Source organism: Centroberyx gerrardi, chromosome 7 (assembly GCF_048128805.1).
Source record: "Centroberyx gerrardi isolate f3 chromosome 7, fCenGer3.hap1.cur.20231027, whole genome shotgun sequence".
NCBI classification, from domain to species: Eukaryota; Metazoa; Chordata; class Actinopteri; order Beryciformes; family Berycidae; genus Centroberyx; species Centroberyx gerrardi.
The window spans coordinates 5,056,256-5,076,028 of NC_136003.1; the positions used below are offsets into that span (position 1 = coordinate 5,056,256).

The following is a 19,773-nucleotide window of genomic DNA, read 5'->3' on the forward strand; positions in this document are numbered from 1 at the left end:
TTTTTGTTTGGTTTCATTTTAATGGTAGGCTATACTTTCAAACCAACAGTGTCATCATTTTTGTATTATTTGAATGTATATTATTTGTATTCTTAACAGCATTTCCACCGTGGCCCTGATGTAAAATTCCATGTCTTTTCCCACGACTTTCCATAACTAAGGAATAGGGCTGTCAATCAAAATGCGGACCCCAGTCTGCCTGTGCCTAGTTTATGAGTTCCGACATTTGTTTCCCATCGGTACTATTTGACTGTTACATCTACGTGGAAACTGCTGCGGCAGGAATTCCCTGCAAATTTCACAGTGATTCAGGTGAATATTCTCAGCAACAGCCTATATCGTTAAACACAGATAGAGAAGCATGAACAGAGCATTGTATGACACAGTTAGAGAAACGTGATTCAGATGTATTCGCTGTCAAATCCGTTAGAATTGCGTCCTGCGGCGGTGGATCATGTGCTCCATGTTAACTGGCTGGGGCTAGCTAGGTTTGCTAGCAGACGGAACAACATGTATTTAGATAGACTAAGTTAGTAGTAACTATTTGAGCCATACGGTGGGGACTCAAACGTTGCTTCTGATGGATTAAAATGAACAAAATGCATAGTTGTCATTCATGTCGTTGTAGGCAAATGAAATTTAAGCTAACCATGCCGTAGTACAACTAATCCCAGATAGCTAGCTGGTGTGTGCCAGGGGTGGAAAGAGGAGCAACATATCCTAGTTAAGTAGAAGTCCTGTCACTTTGCTGACGTTTTACTTTAACGTTACTAACGCTATAAGTATAATTACTAGTGTAAAAATTGACTAAAGAAAAAGACAAACGTAACTCGTTTAAAATGTACTCCGAGTAAAGATGAATCTAACTAGCTAACTTAGCTAACTAGTTAACTAGCTGATAGTAGATCATGTGTTTAATTAGACTTTGTAGTTACTGTTGAGCCACACAGTGGAAACTCGTTGACTTTGCTGGATTTAAACCTAAACTAAATGCCGAGAAATGCATAGTTGTCCATCATGCCTTAGAAGGTATGATAAATAAGCTAACCATGCCATATCATAACAAAGTAGAAATGGCTAAAACCAGATAGGGAGCAGGTTTGTGCCAGGGGCGGAAAGAGGACAAAAAGTAATAGTAGGCTACTGCTACTTTGATCAATTTGTACTCTAGCAGAGGTGAAGCTAGGTCGCATTTCAGCCGACTTCACTCAAGTGTTGCCAAACAGGAAAACACCTACTTGAGTTTTTAATTTTCTCTGCCTCCATGTCTGGTGAAGTGAGCTGTGATGGCGAAGCTCCAGGGCTATGAGTTCTGGAGGAGCACCCTGAAGGGGGCGCGCTTCGTGGTGGCACCCATGGTGGACCAGAGCGAGCTGGCCTGGCGTCTGCTGAGCCGCCGGCACGGCGCCCAGCTCTGCTACACCCCCATGCTGCACGCGCAGGTGTTCGTGCGCGACGCCAACTACAGGAGAGAAAACCTCTACAATGAGGTTTGTCAGGAGGACAGACCCCTCATCACACAGGTGAGGATACACACACACACACACACACACACACACACGCTAGGGTTGGGTGATTGGAGGAATATGTCAGGGATTGGTGATGTACTGAATCCAAGCCAAATTAAAGGAATAGTTCACCCAAAAAATCAGTCTTTATCTACTCACCCCCATGCCAGTTGAAACTCTGAAGTTTTAGTCCATATATCACTTTAAGGGCCGATCAAAAATAACCATAAAATTACTCCATAAAAATTACTCCATACAGCTCGTACAGCACAATCCAAGTCTTCGGGAGTGTTATATGGACTAACAAACTTCACCAGTGTTTCAGCTGGCATGAGTAGGTAAAGACTGAATTATCATTTTTGGGTGAACTATTCCTTCAAATGATCTTGACATGTGGTAATTCATAATGTAGCGTAGGGCAAGACACTCAGGGTTTCTACCAGGACTTTATAGTCAAGGTGGACCAACTTGAAAAAGAACGGCCCTCCTTGACTATAAAATCCTACAAATGTAAAACTCCAGTATGTGTTTATTTTCACTAAGACAAAAGCCATTTTGAATGCAGGATCTGAATGTGACATCTGCTGGCCAAAAGCAACATTGAGACCAATGAGGAGCATGTTATTGTGCATTTACACCTTGTATTAACATGTGTTTTTCCTCATCCAGATACCGATAGCAGGTGTAAATGGCGTCAGTCAGAGTGTAAGCCGTCTTTCTTGTTTTTTCAGTTCTGTGCCAACGACCCTGGGGTGTTCGTTCAGGCTGCTCTGCTGGCCCAGGACTACTGCGATGCCATTGACCTTAACCTGGGCTGTCCACAGATGATCGCAAAAAGAGGTACTCGCCACTAGGGGTGGGAAAAAAAATCGATTCACTTAAGTATCGTGATTTTTTTAATTACGATTTTTAAATCGATTTTTTTATTCCTGAATCGATATAATTCAAATTCAATTGCTTCGTTTTAGTCTATGCTTATTAGACGAGGTGGAAAGAAGTCACCGCTTTTATCCAGCAGATGGCGAAATGTATTTGTGTTGAGGTAGTTGGTCTAGACTTTGATGGTCAGCAGCTCCAGAACCGGGGAGCAGTGCGTATTTAAGACACAGACATCCGTGGCCCACGAAGAGTTAACCATAAAGCACACACCCCCTCCCCTCGACTTGCCTGAGTCTTGCCGATAGGATAAACCCTCCGGCGTGACGGCACAGTCGGGCACGCTGGGCTCCAGCCACGTCTCGGTGAACGCCAGAACGCAGCAGCTCCTAATGTCCCGTTGGTGTTTAATCCGTGCGTGCAGCTTGTCTCTTTGTTGTCCAAGGACTGAACGTTAGCTAGCAGAATGCTGGGCAGAGGGGGTTTGTTGTTTCTCTGTCGGGTTCTGCACAGAGCCCCGGCGCGCTTCCTTCTCTTTGTTTTCCTCCGTCGGCGCGCAGGTAAACAAAAGACCCAGGGGAGTACGTGGTCCGTGATGTCAAAAGTCGGCTTTAAGTCTGAACTGGCTGACAATCGTAACTCCAAAAGTGTTTGCCGATCATACTGAATGAGTGAAAGTACCATATGTGCAAAAAGAACCAGTAATGCAAAGTAAATCCACACAAGTTTGCCAAGTTGACACGGAGCTCTGAGGTGCATTCCATTTGGCCAAAATGCATCCTCTCCTCCGTCCTCGCGGCCTCGTCTCCTCGCTGACTCGGCATCCAAAAATGAGCCGCCATCATGAAGGACGTTCCAGTTGGTCAAAAAAACGCATGAAGGATCCTTCATGTCTCCTCGTCAGTGCGGCTATCGCACGGCGCACCGGAAGTCTTTTGAGCACTAGCTTGAGGAGCAGGAACAGCTAAATGTAGCAGTTTACTTCAAAAAGTATATATTTTTTTTTATTCATTCTATTGTACATTTTATGTACCACTTTTATATGCAGTATAGCAGTGATGCTGCTGAAATAAATCTCAGAAAGACTGACTGACGTGATGTGCATTGTTTTTGGAAATATGACTCATATTTCACATTTCATATTTGAGTCATATTTCCAAAAACAATGCACATCACATGTCAGTCAGTCACATAAATTTTATGATTTGACTATATTTTACTCACATTGAAATTGAATGAGCAGTGCATGGGACATAGCAAAATAGCATGCATCCTCTTATACAAAACTGAAAAAAATCTAGAAAATGTATCTAAAGAGCCAAGTAATGCTTTTTTATGAATATAAAGACTTAGCCCAATATTACAAACCCTTTCATAGTAATTTTTATGTTAAGTTAACATGGCAAATGAATTATTTATGTACAGGACACCAAAAGGCACCCTACAGCGATATTGTCCCATATACAGTTTCTAGAAGTGTATGATTCAACTTTTTCCCATGGTCTAGTGTTAAAAAAGCAAACGAAAATCGCAATAAATTGTAATATCGAATCGCAATACTTGTAGAATCGCAATACTTAAGAATCGCAATACATATCGAATCAGCACCCAAGTATCGTGATAGTATCGAATCGGGAGATAAGCGTATCTTCCCAGCCCTACTCGCCACGCATAGAGAAATGTACAAGAGTGCGTGTCTCTCCATGTTTACAGACCAGTAGATGTGTGTAAAGCGTTAGAACTAGGGATGTACTGGTAAAGTTCTAATGTTTCTGGTTCTAATCTACGATCAGAGGCTGTGGTCGGAAAAGAACTGTCAATGCCAGATGGACGACAATGCCGACACTACAAACTTTCCGCTGACCACTGCAAATTGGCTTAGTTTTTATTTTTGGACTGTTTATCGGCTGATTACGATCAATGGCCGATCGACGGTGCAGCCCTAGTTAAGAGAGTGTGTCCCAGTGTTTTGATAGAGGGAGATGTACAAATATCAGTCCCTCTATCTGATTCCCTGTAAGTTAGAATTGGATTTGTAGCAAGCCTGTACAGCATACACACTATGTAAGTTAGAGAGGAATTAACCTGTCCCGGATGCTTTTTGTTTCTCAGGGCACTATGGAGTTTTCCTACAAGACGAATGGGAGCTGTTGGAGAAAATGGGTAAGTCTGCCCTAAGAGACAAGAGGTGAAGAAAGACAGATGAGCCGTTTACCTGTCCCTCCAGGAATTTGAGGTTTTGGGATTGTAATATTTCACAACGCCTGCAGTATTTTTGAGAACTCAAAATTACAGCAGTTTTTCTACATGAAATGGCCAAATCGAAAGAGCACTTTTTGAGTCCCACCACAAAGTCAAGCATTTTTGGCAATAATCACAAAAAACTCACTTAGAAATCCTTTTATACAGGAAATAATCTGATGTTTTGTGAGCCTACGTGTTGCTTTGTTCATTTCCCATAGTCAAGTTGGCCAACGAGAAGATCTCAGTGCCCATCACATGTAAGATCCGCGTGTTCAAGGAGGTCGACAAGACGGTCCGCTACGCCCAGATGCTGGAGAAAGCTGGATGTCAGGTATGAACGTAGTAATACTTTTAACATGAATGCTCTATGCCTGTGATTCTCAGTCTCATCTGATGGTGAGGCACAGTCAAAGCAGGGCACTCCTGGGCAAGTGGGCCTTTCAAAGCCACATCTCTAATTCTTCCCATTTATCATCCTGTGATTCCTTGGGCAGCAGTGTGACCATGCTGAGAAGTGAGAGAGTACTAGCATTTCTTTGATGTTGAGGCAGCGCTAAACCTACTGTAACCTTTAGCTGCCTCTGCTGTGCTTTGATCCTGTCTACGAGTTGGCAGCATATAGCACATCAGATACACCTACACGACTACTTCCAATATAATATGTCGTTATCCATGTAATCACAGCACAACATGTAGCGCAGTCAATTGTCAACTAACAATCAAGTCTTAGCTGAGCACAGATTAGTAGATAATAGAGATAGTAGTACAATATGCATGCCATCTGCCTTACTGAACACAGTTGGACTTCATGTCCCTTAACATTTAACGTCCTGGTGTCTTTTGTTCTATTGATAGTTTCACAATTTGTATTAGCTCTGTTTAATCAGAAACAGGCTGTTTTTCCAGCTTTGTTTATTTATTATGGTTTTTAAATTGGTGTTAAATTCAATTCCATGTAGCATTAGTAAGGGCTTAAAAAGCTTTCTGAAACCTTTGCCCTTTAGCCATTGGAAAGCACTTGACTCACAATAGCCTTGCTGCTGACAAGCAGCTTATGGTACCCAGTAATAAGACCTAGATGTCAGCTTCCTCCATCTCTTTCCTAGTTGCTGACGGTACACGGCCGAACCAAAGACCAGAAAGGAGCCATGACTGGCATCGCTAGCTGGGAGCACATCAAGGCTGTACGGTGAGTTACCATGGCCTTGTTTTAATCTTTCACATGCATCTGCACTGGAACATGTAGTTGCAGATTTTTTCATTCCTTCAAATGGTTCAAACTAGGACCAATTACCACTTAGACCAATATATACTGGCCAGTGTCAGCGTTGTCCACCTTGGATTTGATAGAGATTCCTCCCTGACCACAGCTACGTAAAACAGTCTGGAAAACCTGAAATGAAGTTTTATTTTCTTTGCCCATTTTATTTTTTTCAGTAATGTTTTTTGTAAATTAATTCTTCATTTAAAGACAGTGAGTTTCCCCCTACTATTCAATAGGTGGGGTGGTTCACCGTGCCTCAAAGAGCTGCTAACCCTAAAAGAATTTCATCAGTCTGGGTTTCAATTAAGAGTTTGTGTCCCATGATGGTCTAAGTGCTGTTTCAGAGGCTTTTCCACCCTGATAAGAATATCATTCTGGGCGAAACACTGAATATTTAGACTTTTTTTTTACCTTAAAATGGAAATATTTAGAGATATTGAACACAAGATATCAGCTATCGCAGCTTCAATACAAGCGTATCGGCATCCGCCTTCAAAAGCAATATTGGTCAAACCCTAGTCCAAACCACAGTAAAGCTGACCTGTGAAGATGGTGCTGCATGCAAAATGACACATTTGCCTCAACATAAAATTAGCAATATTTCAAAATGATTGATGGGTGTGTGTGTGCCACAGGAAAGCGGTGAATATCCCAGTGTTCGCCAATGGCAACATTCAGCATCTGAGCGATGTGGAACGCTGCATTCAAGAGACGGGAGTGCAGGGTGTTATGTGCGCTGGTGAGGAACACATGTACACAATGCATACTATGAATTAAAGTATTTAGGCAGGAACACTTGAAATGACACAACTAGCAAGTTAAAGTGCAGACTTTAGTTTGAGGGAATTTGGTTGGTAATGTTGGTAAAGGCAGTTTTAACAACACATTACACAATTTCTGATTATTGAAGTAAAAAAAAAAAAATGTTCAATTTCTAATTTTGTATTGGTTTTGCTTTGTGTGTCCTGTCTTCAGAGGGGAACCTCCATAACCCAGCGCTCTTTGAGGGCCGCAGCCCCCCAGTATGGGAGATGGCTGAGGAGTACCTGGATGTGGTTAAGCAGCACCCCCCCTGCACCCTGTCCTACGTACGAGCCCATCTCTTCAAGCTCTGGCACCACACGTATGTCAGTGTGTGTGTGTGTGTGTGTGTGTGTGTGTGTACATACCAACATTTAGCAGAAATCCAACAACAGCACAGAAACATACACAGTACATTCACATATGTGCAGGGTTTTTGCAGGTCCTTAAAAAGTCTCAAAAAGTCTTATAATCTAATTTTAAGAGTTTGGAAAGCATTAACATGTCTTAAATATAGTTATTAGAAGTCTTAATTTTTGTCACCATGTAAAGACAGATTTATTTTTTTAATGATGTCTTTTTTTTTTTGTGTGATAAAATTTATATTGGTATTTTCAGAAATATAACATGGGCCTTACTGTTATGTACATGCACATATATTATGCATACACATGACATGAATAGTGACACCCTCCCATGTATCTTATACTGCTCATTTATAGTTTTAGAACTTTCATTAGCTGTGCTTAAGCAGAAATAGTCTGGTTTTGACAGATGCTCTTTTTCATTTTGGGTCTTAAATCGGATGTTAAATTATTTCAAGTAGTATTTAAGGAGGTTTTAAAAAGTTTTAAATCTGGCTTTCCGAAACCTGCGGATACCATGCTGTTAATGAGGACCTATATGGTGTGTGTGTGTGTGTGTGTGTGTAGGCTACAGATCCACCAGGACCTGAGGGAGGACTTGGCCAAGGTGAAGAACCTGGAGGGTCTGGCCGACGTCAGCAAACAGCTGAGACTACGCTGTCAGGTACCAGCCAACCTAACCGTCTTTAACCCAGAAGCATCCAACCACATACGCTTCTTTGTAAATACTAACACTTTGGGAATGACCTTGGGCTCCATATATCAAGAGCTGCTCACCAGGATGTCCTTACTTTGAACACATATTGACACAATTCAGGTTTTTCTTGTTTGCCATGGTATCGAAGTAGTATCGAGTTTTTAGATATTAGACAACACCAGTCTCGCATTAGTCCATGCAAACGAATCAACAAAAGAACCAGGAAGTCAGTTCTCTCATCATGTTACTTCATGCGAATTTCATCTATAGCTTCCATACACGAGCAGTAGGGTAATGTTGTCTGTCCATATAGGAGGAGATAGCCAAAGGAAAGGATGTGGAGCAGAAGGAAGGTGGCCTGCCCTTCCCTCACTGGATCTGCCAGCCATACATCAGACCAGTGTGAGTCACCACTTCCCATTCTTCTTTGTCATTTTTTTTTTTATCCCAATTTTCCCTGACTAATTCTCCCTGGGACAAACTGCGGCATGTCGAGGGGAGGGTCTGTGACTTGTTTAAGGAACGACAGTATCAGGCTCTCAAAAATCTTCAAAATAACTTTGAAATTCTTAGATGCAGACTTGATATACAGAGGTAAAGGGCAAAGAGACAACTGAGTTTTGTCTCCGGGCCTGTAATATCATGTCAGACTTTTCAGAGATATAGTCCTAGATGTTACCTAGACAGCCATGTAATCCAACAACTTGGATTGTTTGGTTCGACTGAGAGATGCAGTTGAGTGTCATCAGCATATTGGTAGGAGTTGGTGCTATACTGGCAAATATTGCCAAGGGGTAACATATCTAAAGAGAACCGTCTCTGCCCAAGAATTGAGCCTTGAGGCATACCAGAGAAGAATCATAATCACCGGTGGAAAGTGAAAATCTGTCTGCAACAATAGTATTAAATCATATTGATCTTACCCATGACTGACTGTGGCTTGCAGGCCAAAGGAGCCAGTCGCTAACGGTAACAGCCAGGGGTCAGAGGTGAAGAAGACGGTGTGTCAGAAAAGGGCACTGGAGGACTCTGACGGAACAGTGGACACTCTCTCCAAAAACAAGCAGAAGAAGAAGTCACGCAACCCCAACAAGAACTTCTGTCCCGAACAGAAACGTGAGTCAAACATGAATTAAAAAATTCACATTTCATGGTTTTCAGTAGTTTTCAGTAGATGTCTTCAAATCAACATTCATACGTAAAATCACAATTTTTGTGTCTCTCTTCCACTTTGCAGCAAAGTACATCAAATGTGAACAGTGTGGGAACCCAAAAGTAAGTTGATAGTCGCCCAGTCAATTTAATCAACCAACTGCCAGTCAGTGTCTTTGTGTGATTCATATGGTTAATGGATAAGAGAATAGACAACACTAGATAGAAAAGTGGAAGATCCTAATCAGAGTCTTTTGTCTCTGTAGGGAAATAAATGTGTCTTCAATCTGTGTCGAGGCTGCTGCAAGAAGAAGGCGTACAAGGAGGTGGCCGACTGTCCAAGTCAGTACACACACACATGTGCATACACACAGATAATAGTGTCAGTTTGTTGCCATTAGATTGAAACTATAGCACACCCTAGCGGCCATATTGGAGGCCCAGGAGCTGAGGACCTCCAATATTGCTATAATTGATCTCTCTTTTTCTAGCCCGGTTGTTAATATATTTAGATATTATTTTTTGTTATTTGTGACGTAAATATAAAACCACTGTAATACCTCTGTGTGGTCCACAGGCCACGGGTTGAGGTTCAGGACCAAGGCAGAGAAACTGAAAGCCGAGGAGGAGAAGAAGGAGGGATTGGTAGAGGAGGAGATAGGGACACCCAGCAGCTCCTCTCAGCCTCCGTCAGAGACACCCACAGAGCTGCAGGAGCAGCAGCAGGGACAGCTGGTGCTATGAGCAGGACACTGGCTACGTTTACACGCACCGAGAACACTGTCATTAACCTGGTTTTGGGTGGATGCGTGTAAACATCATGACTGGGTTAGAATAACTCGGTAAGCTCATACTCTGATCATGAGAAACCTGGTTAAGATGCCATGCCACGGAAACATCTTTATCTTTCACCGTGTGCAAACTCGGACTCCCGCAGGATTCTAGATACATCAAACATCAACACCATTCTTGTTCCATCAACAAAAGACAAAGACTAGTTTGGTCCAAATGTTTACCACAATTAAGTTTGATGGAGCAAGAATGTTGTGTGTACCTACTTAGATTTTTTGCAAGTTAATCCTTGTCCAGCACTAATGGAAGAGGTGATTGTGCGTATCACTTTAATTTATCCAGTTACATTTTTTTGTTAACAAATTACTAGGATCATTTGTTTCCCCTGTATTTGCAGTAAGCTACTATTGCTTAGTCAAAGAGGGAGGGAATATTCTGTTAACTGATTTATTCATAGCAACAGGGAAATTCAATCACAGGGTATCAAAGATTCATGAAAACAGATAAACCGACTAAGACCTTAACCAGAGTATGGGCAATAGCCAGGTTAGTCCGTGCATGTAAACGTAGCCAATGGCTAGTCAGCACACACACACTCACACTGCAGCTGCTACGTAACCTCAAGGACATAATGGTCATCCAGGACCAGACTCCCGACTGTTTGGGACTGATGTTGAAACGTAGACATCTGTCAGCAGACCAATACCGTAAAGTAACGAAAAAAATAATTTTTATGCGATATGGATCACCAAGATTATGGATAGCTCTTTCTCTCCATCACTGAGGAGAGCAACAAACTCGGGATTTTTCGCTAGACTCTCATCGGAGGAGAACGTTGAGCTTCCTCACTCCGATATCATCACCCAAATGGGAGGGTTGCTCAACTAATCATATCAGACCTTTTTCTTTTTTTTTTAAACGAAAGATTTTCTGAGAATTTGTGTTGGAAATTCTTTTGGCCAAAATTATTACTTGAGTCACCAAAGTTCAACGATTCAGTCACTGTCAAATCGATGTAGGAAGCACATATCTTTTTTTTGATGGATTGTTCTTTTATTACCTTCATTTAACGTCATGAATGTGGTTGCATTTTCATCTTGTTTGTTAGCTGTTTTATTTATTCTACTGGGGCTGCGGTTCGCTCGTAGTGCATTGACTTGAAGTATGTGCCTTTTTGATGAGAAATACCACTGCCTATCCAGATATGAACTTGAGCTGATGAGGGAGAAAGGGAGAGGGCAAGATCAAAGTGGTGCTCCATCTGCCGTGGTCTAAGACATGCTCAGTGGCTAGAGATTTGAACATCAAGTTACACTTTAAAGGTGCTACATGTATCATTTTTACATCAATAAATCATTAGCACATTATTTTTGAGCCATTACTAGAATTGCCGTAAGCAAATGAGACCATCGGCAAGAAAATTGACAGCCTCTACACTGCATTTTACATTGTATGCCACTGGGTCAGATTTGGAGGGAAATCTGCTGGATTGCTTTACGGCACAAAACAGGAAGAGGGCGCTGTTCTTCCAGAGCAAACGGAGCTAAAGCTTTCAGAGTTTCTGGTAATGGCAGATGGTGGAAGGAGTGAAAGACCGATGGAAAAATCACTTCCGTGTTGATCCTCTTCGGGGCGGGGGCACCAGAAGCAAAGGGGTTTATGGGAAATGTAGTCTTAATTTTAAGAAACACTAGCACTAACAATACCACTGGTGTGAGATAGAGGAGACCAATCATCTCCACCATGCTCTCATTTGTTTACTATAATTATCCCAAGGTATCACAATTAATTTGACAATGAGATTAACACAAAGCACCTTTAAGGGATACCGTTATAATAGATTATAGTGTGTTATACCCTATGAGCCATTAGATGCTCTTATAACAAGCTTATAACATGTCTCTTCATGAAGTAAATTGGACAGTGCTTCATCACATTTGAAATGTAATGTTTTAACTGTGAATGTTATGAGATATGTGTTATTTATCACACTCAAAGTCCACTGCTTATCTAGGAAGTGAGTATGAGAGACTGTGTGGAATCCACATCTTTTAATCTGCTTGACAACTGACGAGCCTTCTAAAGAATAAAGGGATGACTGTTCTCTGGCTTCTTCTGTTAGAGAAGTAATATACGGTAATTATCCTGTCCAGCCCCACCATTCTGTTAGTCTTAGAGATGTGAAACTTGGTACAGATATGTATCTGGACAGGCTGAATAGTTTGACCTCTAGGACCCATAATATCTGCAATAAATCTTTGGCTGGTATTTTAGATTTTTTTTTTAAAAAACCTTTTAAAAAACTTCTCATGAACCGCAGGTCAGCATGACTTGACATTTGGCAAGTAAATGAATTGGGTATGTGTTTCTTAGTTTGTGAAAAGCTAAGGGGTTGGTCCAAAAATGGACAAGTTATTCTAAATTGAAAATGTGTAATAGCAATCATATGAAACTGTTGAAACTGTTTGCATTATAGGAATATGGGTGCTAGGTTATAATGAATTGGTGAAAACCTGTGTGTGTGGGCTGCAAAAGCAAAATGGAGTTACCTCTACTGCTATAAATGAGCAATCTGTGTCAAATTCTAACAATTCTTTGACATCTACAATCCATGCCATAGTTCAGAGTAAGCATAGTTGGGTAGTAATGTGTTACTATGTATCTAATGCATGTGGATGGATGGATGGTCAATTTCTGAGATATGACAAGTCAAACCTCGGAGGGCATTTTGTTTTACATGCACAGTATCAATTATGTTTAAACTCACAGAAGAAGGCTGTTTAGACCAGCTGTCGGTGCTGTAGGTTATGTGGTCAAGATTTCCTCTCCTTTTACATTGTGAAGATTAGGGCCATGTGAAAAATGTGAGTTCTGAGTTTAAAGTCAGAATTCTGACTTCATTCTCAGAATTCTGAGTTCTGACTTTATTCTCAGAACTCAAAACTCAAATTTTTCACGTGGCCCTAATCCTCTTCCATAATATTCAGACTCAAGATGCAAGTAAATGCAGATTTTCTACAGCCTATGAGATGAATTCCAGCGACATGTTGATGCCATTTGGGCTACAAGATTCTATCACTTTCAAAGATCCAAACCACTGTTTGAATGGCTACCTCCGATTCAGCCTGGGACCATTGTCACATGCCACCCTCCTCTCTCCCATCTTTTCTGTCTCTCTGTTAACTGACCAATAAAACAGAAATGCCAGCATATACTCCTCCTGAAAAAGCACATGGTAAGATCTGTGGCATCTGTTGTTTCTTCTGTTTTGCTATTTAGGCTATAAAACTGTCACAAATATTACACAATGCCAGATTTGCCATAAAAGTGCATAATACTAGTGCATCAAAAATTTCAAAAAAGGTCAGTATGATTTTGAAAGTCAGCCACTTTTGAGTTTGCCCACTTTACTGGACCCAACTAGATAAAGAGGGACAGTCTTTTATGCATTTACAATGGAGGAAAGAAATTCGATTTACATTGGGCGACCATCTGTGTTTAAGTTAGCAAGGCTCTGATTCTTGTAGTACTGCTATTTTAAATAGAATCTGAACCTAGTCCAAATCGTGATGTTTTTATCATATTGTGGTGAGTAAAGATCACTAAAAAATGCCTGAAATCTATTAGGAAGCCATATCTAATAATGGTTGTATCAGGAAAGGGTTCAGTATCTCTTGTGTATTCAATCATATATCATAGCATTTAACTTATAAAAACTAACTTCTAGTGTCCCACTTTATCTAGCCTGCTGTCCCACTTGGTAAATGAATGAAATTTGGCTTTGGGCACACTGTAGAAGTTCGAAATACAAAGTGTCCCACCCTACGTGTTGCATGGGTTTGTTTAAAATTCTACCTTTGCAGCTCAAATTTGTTGTAAAAATTTCTGTCTGTATTGTCAGCATACTTAACATAACATAAATTCTCCAAAACACAAAAAAATGCAGACACAAAACTAATGCTTCAAGACTTTACTGCTAGAATGAACGAGTAGATTCCATTTAGGAGGATTACATGGAGTGACAGCACAACATTTCTATTCATCTATGGGGTTGAGAAGCTAAACAGAGCGAGGAAGGATGTTCCAGTTCGTGGACTGGACAGCTTCAGCTTCAGGGACGTCTAGGTCTAGGACGTCTAGCGGTGGATGCGACTGTTGATGAAGGGCAGGTATTGATCCACTCGGGTGTAGACGCTGGGGAAACCCTCAAGAGCACAACCTGAAGAATTCCCATAACTCATGATGCCCACCTGCACGAAGCCACGAGCTGTACGACACACCAGCGGGCCGCCGTAGTCTCCCTGTGAAGCAGAAATGTCACACACACTGTCGGTCTTCAAAGTAATGTGTTCGTGTTCTGCCTAAATTATTTCCATCTCAATTATCACTTGGAACTTTTTCCACTTAGCAAGCATTATTGACCCTCCTTCCTTAGATTGGAAATCGATTTCATTGCTCTAAGCTAGCATAACTTCAACTTCACTGATTTAACCTGTTAGGGTGAGGCACCACATGCGAAAATGTTGATTTTGGCTGTATTGGTCAATCTTGAGATATTATGTTTTACTTCTATACCTACATTAGTTTCATAAGACTACACACGAATCAACAAAAACAACATGTATAAATAGCCAATTTCTGTTTTTATACCAGCTGCATCAAGTACACTGAGCACAAAATTAGCTAAAAAAAACAAAACATGCTAACACATGCCTCCAGATTTTACCTCCTGCTTCTTAACAAAAATTGTTTGTAATTTACACTGCCTTTTTGGTATCTTTTGTCATTTCTAATTTATAGGGTATTTTATATTAAAACATAGCAAAAAAGCTATGTTTTCAGATAAAATTAAACAAAAAAAAAAAAAAAGCTATATGGCGCAAAGATCTGTGCCATATACATAGTATTTTGTAAATAATTCATCAAAAACCTTTTTTTCCCCCACAAAATCCCTGTGCAATATGTAATTCATCAGAATCAAACCAGAAAACAGGAGAAAAAACAGGAGAAAAAAAGTTTTGATTTGTGCATTTTGTATTTGTGTCCATATTCAACACATAAAATGTACTTTTGATTGGATGAAAGGAAATGTTTTTTTTCCAATTCACCTCGACTTTGCCTCAACTAAAACTCACATCACAGGTGCCCTTCCCTCCTTCCAGGTATCCTGCACACAGCATTTTATCAGTCATGCCGGGGTACGCTGCCTTACATTCAACTTGACGGACAATGGGGACCTGCAGCTCCTGGAGGACTTCTCGACCTGGCAGTGGGACTGAGACAGACAGAGAGGGACAGGGTGGACAGACAGGGAGAGAGAGACAAGGAAAGCAATGATGAAAATAAAGAGGGTGATAATGGCAAAGAAGGAGAGAATGCTTTTATGATATTGCGACGTACACATAGTAGCCAAGGTTATGTTTATATCTGATTATCTTTGCTGTTAAAGAAATACACCACATTTTTGGTAGATTGTCCCTTTGGTCAGCTTAGCCATGACGTGATGAGAACATAGACACCAAAATCATCCATATGTTGCCTGTAGCTCATTGGCACCGGTGCTCTATAACACTGTAGCACTTTGAGTGACAGTAGGCTCCATGCTAACTCTTTAGCATTCACTATGTTGAATGATAGTGGGCTCCATGCTAACACTTTAGCATACACTATGTTGAGTGATAGCGGGCTCCATGCTAACCCTTTAGCATACACTATGTTGAGTGATAGCGGGCTCCATGCTAACCCTTTAGCATACACTATGTTGAGTGATAGCGGGCTCCATGCTAACTCTTTAGCATACACTATGTTGAGTGATAGCGGGCTCCATGCTAACTCTTTAGCATACACTATGTTGAGTGATAGCGGGCTCCATGCTAACTCTTTAGCATACACTATGTTGAGTGATAGTAGGCCTCTAGCAATATTCAGTAAAACGACTGAGGTTTTAGCAATAAAAAGTAGTAAGTAGTTTTTATTAAATGGCTTGTAGATTCATAAATATTGTATTGCAGTATTCAGCAAAGTATTCATCAGTCTCCCATTGCCCACCAACTAACGATATTGGTGTCCATTTTCTCACCACTTAACGGATAAATTGACCAACGGGACAATCTATCAATAAAATAGTGTATTATTTTAACGTGAGCTAAGACTAAGCCAATTTTCTAACAGTGTTATATGGATATGTATATATAATGGTAATGTAACTTAAATTGATTTGACAGGAAATTCTTGAATCTGATGACCCCTAACATAGTGAGAGTTTGTAATGGATGTGTGTTCATTTGTCCCTACATGGGCATTATGTGTTGAACTCACTATTTTTCCCAATGTTGCCCCAGCCAGTGATCCAACACTCGGATGCTGAATCAAAGGTGTCCTGGATCGTGGTCAGATTCACAGGTGCAATCACCGAGGTGAAGACGACCTTCTTGGACATCTTAATCAGGGCGATGTTGTTCAGGTAGCCATTGGGCTGGAAGTTAGTGTGGATGGTGATGCTCCTAATACCTCGGAACCTGGAATACCCCTTCAGGTCGTGTGAGCCAAGCCAAACAATTGATTTTTCCCAATTGGTGTTGCGCTGTCTGTGACACACACATGCACAAACACATTTGTTTTATTTACTTGTGAGGACCTTCCATTGACTATATAACCCTTAATCCTAACCGTAAACCTTACCCTAATCGAAAACTAATCCTAATCTTAACCCTAAACGCAATTCCCAATCCTAAACAAGCCCCTTATAGAAGTAAGGATCGGCCAAAATATCCTCAGTACGAAGGTCGAAAACTCAAACTGGTTCGCACAAGGATAAAAGTACAAGAACATACACACACACTATTATAGTAGTAGAGACTTATGGCTAGGGACGGGATGATAAATCGGAATTGAATATATTGCAGTACAAAAATGTGAAAATATGTATCATGGGGCAGAAAAATGAATATGCGATATTAGCTACATTTTACTCTGCTGTAGTAATCATGAGATGTCTTGTCCATCCCAATTTCACAAGCTCTCCGTCCAAATTATATCATTTACACTTTGTAATAACATTTTTAAATTGTTTACATTCTAGCAAGCCAAAGCCATTGCTAGAAAGATTTGTGGCTCAGAAATAAACAGAATTCTGCACAGTCAGACTTTGTTGTTATTGAACTTTTATTTATTGCATCATATCGTGGTTGTATTGAATCGTGAACCCCATATCGCCTATCTAATCGTATCGTGAGATAAGCGTATCGTCCCATCCCTACTTATGGCGATCAATGATTCCACTGCAGAACACACACACATAGACGACGACACACTTACTGGTTCACACAGCTTGCAGCAGTCAGCACCCACTCATCATTGAGGAGCGAGCCGCCACAGCGCCACTTGTAGCTGCCGTTGCTGATGTTTAGGTGAACCATCCACGGCCAGCGGCCCACTGGAGCGTCCTGCCCCCCCACAATGGAGCTCCTGACCTCTGCTCCAAAAGAACCTAAAATGCAGTGTAAGTTAAAGTGACAATAAGTCATATTTTTACTCCCCCCATAGCACAAAATATAACTGCTGACTCAATGAAAGGGTTAGCTGAGCTTTCTGGCTTTCAATACAAACTGTTACAGAGAGAAAGGCAGTTTTATTTGATGGGAGCGGCACAGGGACGGAAGCATGGGATTGTTAAAAAATCTGTGATGTAGTAATGGGATTTTGATAAAAATATAAAGCCTTTAAAGTCTTATTTATCACAAATGTGCAATTATTTGACTACAACTACTGCTATAACTGAGAATCGGTCTCAAGAATTTTCAATGGTTTACCATAGTATAAGTGGAAACATCTTACATATTTGATAAACAGTTTCACTTGTTTCATGATCAGGTTAAGTCTACATCAGTGGCACTTTTTATGTACAGTCATAGCTAAAAACAAAGATCAATTATACTTACACAAAAGCATTCATTAACAGACCCAATCCTCAAATAACTTACACCAGTTTGATAGTACTTACTATGGCAAACTTAATGGAGTTAAGGTGGGTTTACCCTCCACCATATTCCTGACTGTATGGAATTACATGCAGCCTAAAGCATCACATCCATCCTTCTAGATGAGAATAATGTTCTTAAGACAACGATAGTGTTTCTCACCTGCAGCGTTATGGATCAGCAAACCCACAGTCAGTAGAGCAGAGAAAGCCATGGCTGTGACGGAGTGAACCAGCAGGCTCTGGCCCAGAGGGACAAGCTTCAGCTTTATACAGAGCTGGAGAGATGAAATCAGCAGCAGCTTCTAATCAGCACTATCAGCCTTCCCTCTCCTCACCACTGAAAACTGTCACGTTGGTGTTGCTGCACATCGTGGTTCTTGAAGGTGTGGACTTTGGCAATTTATTACATGTCAAGAACCCTCATGAACATATACTAATACTAATAATACAAATACTATTACTACTACTACTGCTGCTACTAGTACCACTACTACTACTACTGCTGCTACTACTACTAGTATTACTACTGCTACTACTACTGCTACTACTACTAGTACTACTACTGCTACTGCTACTACTACTGCTACTACTACTAGTACTACTACTACTACTACTGCTGCTATTACTAACCCTAACCCAGACGGGCTCCTTGCCTAAAGCCCACTACCACTGCTACTACTGCTACTACTACTACTACTGCTACTACTACTACTACTGCTACTACTACTACTACTGCTACTACTACTACTACTGCTACTAGTACTACTGTTACTACTGCTACTACTACTACTGCTGCTATTACTAACCCTAACCCAGACGGGCTCCTTGCCTAAACCCCACTAAGGGAGTTCATCGATTCTACCAACTGCCTTGGCCATCAGCTTACACTAAACCCAACCATGGTAGGGTCATGCCTAGACCCAACAGAGGGAGTTTTTGGATTGAATGTACAGCCTCGACCATCACCAGGTTCTGAACTCAACCATGTAGAGCAGGGGTGTCCAAACTTTTTTTCCTGAGGGCCACATACAGAAAAATATACGAAGGACTGGGCCACTCACTAGACATGAGGTATACTGCCTCACTTCTAATGCACTAACATTGGTAAAATCAATCAAATGCAGGTAAATTACGTTTGATAATTGAACATGTTTGAAGAAAAAAAGCCTCCATCACAGCTCTCCATTAGTAGATTTTCATTTTATCTTTTACAAAAAGGTTGGCAAGTCATTCTCTCAGTGACAGCCTCAGATTGGTTCTTAGGATGCTGATCCCTCTTCATTGTCCTGTATGAAGGGAGAGACAAGAAGAGAAATAGGGGATGTGGATATTTCAAGCTTGTTACACAAATAAATAATTGGGCTTGTTAACACATCAACTAATGTTTGTTAAAAAATTGTCATCAACTTTAATTAACTGAATTTATTAAGTAATTGGGCTTATTGACACATGAAAACTGTGTGTATATTTTTAACTCACCTGTAATGGAAAGAATGTTGCGCTCAGTGGGAGCAGTGATGCTGCGCTTTGGTCTTAAGGATAGCTGGCAAGTCAGGAGTAAGTTTTGTGGTTGAGACGCGAAGGACGTCACGGAGATGGCTGTCGGTCATTCTGGTTCTCAATCTGCTTTTGTTCAGCGTTAACAGAGAGAATGTCTGCTCACAGATGTATGTTGAGCCGAACAGACTCATCATTCGTTTTGCGTGGCGTCTCATCAGAGGAAACTTGCCCTTTTCCAAGCTCCGGTAGAAGTCAGGTAGGGAGAGAAGCTGATGTTGATTCTTCAGAGAATCATCACACTGCATTTCGATCAGTTCTAATTGCAGACTCACTTCCACTTCTTCTGCATCCATTGAAAACGGAGCCGCAAACAGTGTGATTTCCTTCTCAATGACAAAAATCCTGAAAGCGCTGACTGAATTCTGTAATGAGAGATGTGATCACACACACTTTTTTATTCTCCCATTTTAGCAGAGAGCTTGGCATTTGGAAATGCGCATTTGATTTCGGTCAGCATGGGGAAGTGCGCTACATTGAAGTTGCGCAGTTGTGACTCGAAGAGACGGAGCTTCGCACGGAATGCTTTCATGTGC

At 41.0% G+C, this 19,773-nt stretch overlaps 2 protein-coding genes across 2 annotated transcripts; one reads left to right on the forward strand and one right to left on the reverse strand.

The window, feature by feature from the left end:
• Positions 1 to 261: 261 nt before the first annotated feature.
• dus1l (dihydrouridine synthase 1-like (S. cerevisiae)) lies at positions 262 to 9,962 on the forward strand. The gene is made up of 14 exons (XM_071908831.1): positions 262 to 312; positions 1,278 to 1,523; positions 2,240 to 2,348; positions 4,497 to 4,547; positions 4,847 to 4,959; positions 5,735 to 5,817; positions 6,528 to 6,631; positions 6,868 to 7,015; positions 7,626 to 7,722; positions 8,069 to 8,157; positions 8,702 to 8,871; positions 8,993 to 9,030; positions 9,174 to 9,249; positions 9,485 to 9,962. The coding sequence occupies exons 2-14, from the start codon at positions 1,287 to 1,289 to the stop codon at positions 9,649 to 9,651; spliced, it is 1,482 nt and encodes a 493-aa protein (XP_071764932.1). The 5' UTR covers positions 262 to 312; positions 1,278 to 1,286; the 3' UTR covers positions 9,652 to 9,962.
• A 3,692-nt stretch (positions 9,963 to 13,654) lies between these two features.
• Positions 13,655 to 17,938, reverse strand: LOC139919172 (tryptase-like). The gene is made up of 5 exons (XM_071908811.2): positions 17,841 to 17,938; positions 17,017 to 17,188; positions 16,018 to 16,286; positions 14,835 to 14,974; positions 13,655 to 14,000 (listed from the first exon to the last, which is right to left on the reverse strand). Exons 1-5 carry the CDS (start codon positions 17,890 to 17,892, stop codon positions 13,836 to 13,838), a joined length of 798 nt encoding a protein of 265 aa, XP_071764912.2. The 5' UTR covers positions 17,893 to 17,938; the 3' UTR covers positions 13,655 to 13,835.
• Between the last annotated feature and the right edge of the window lie 1,835 nt (positions 17,939 to 19,773).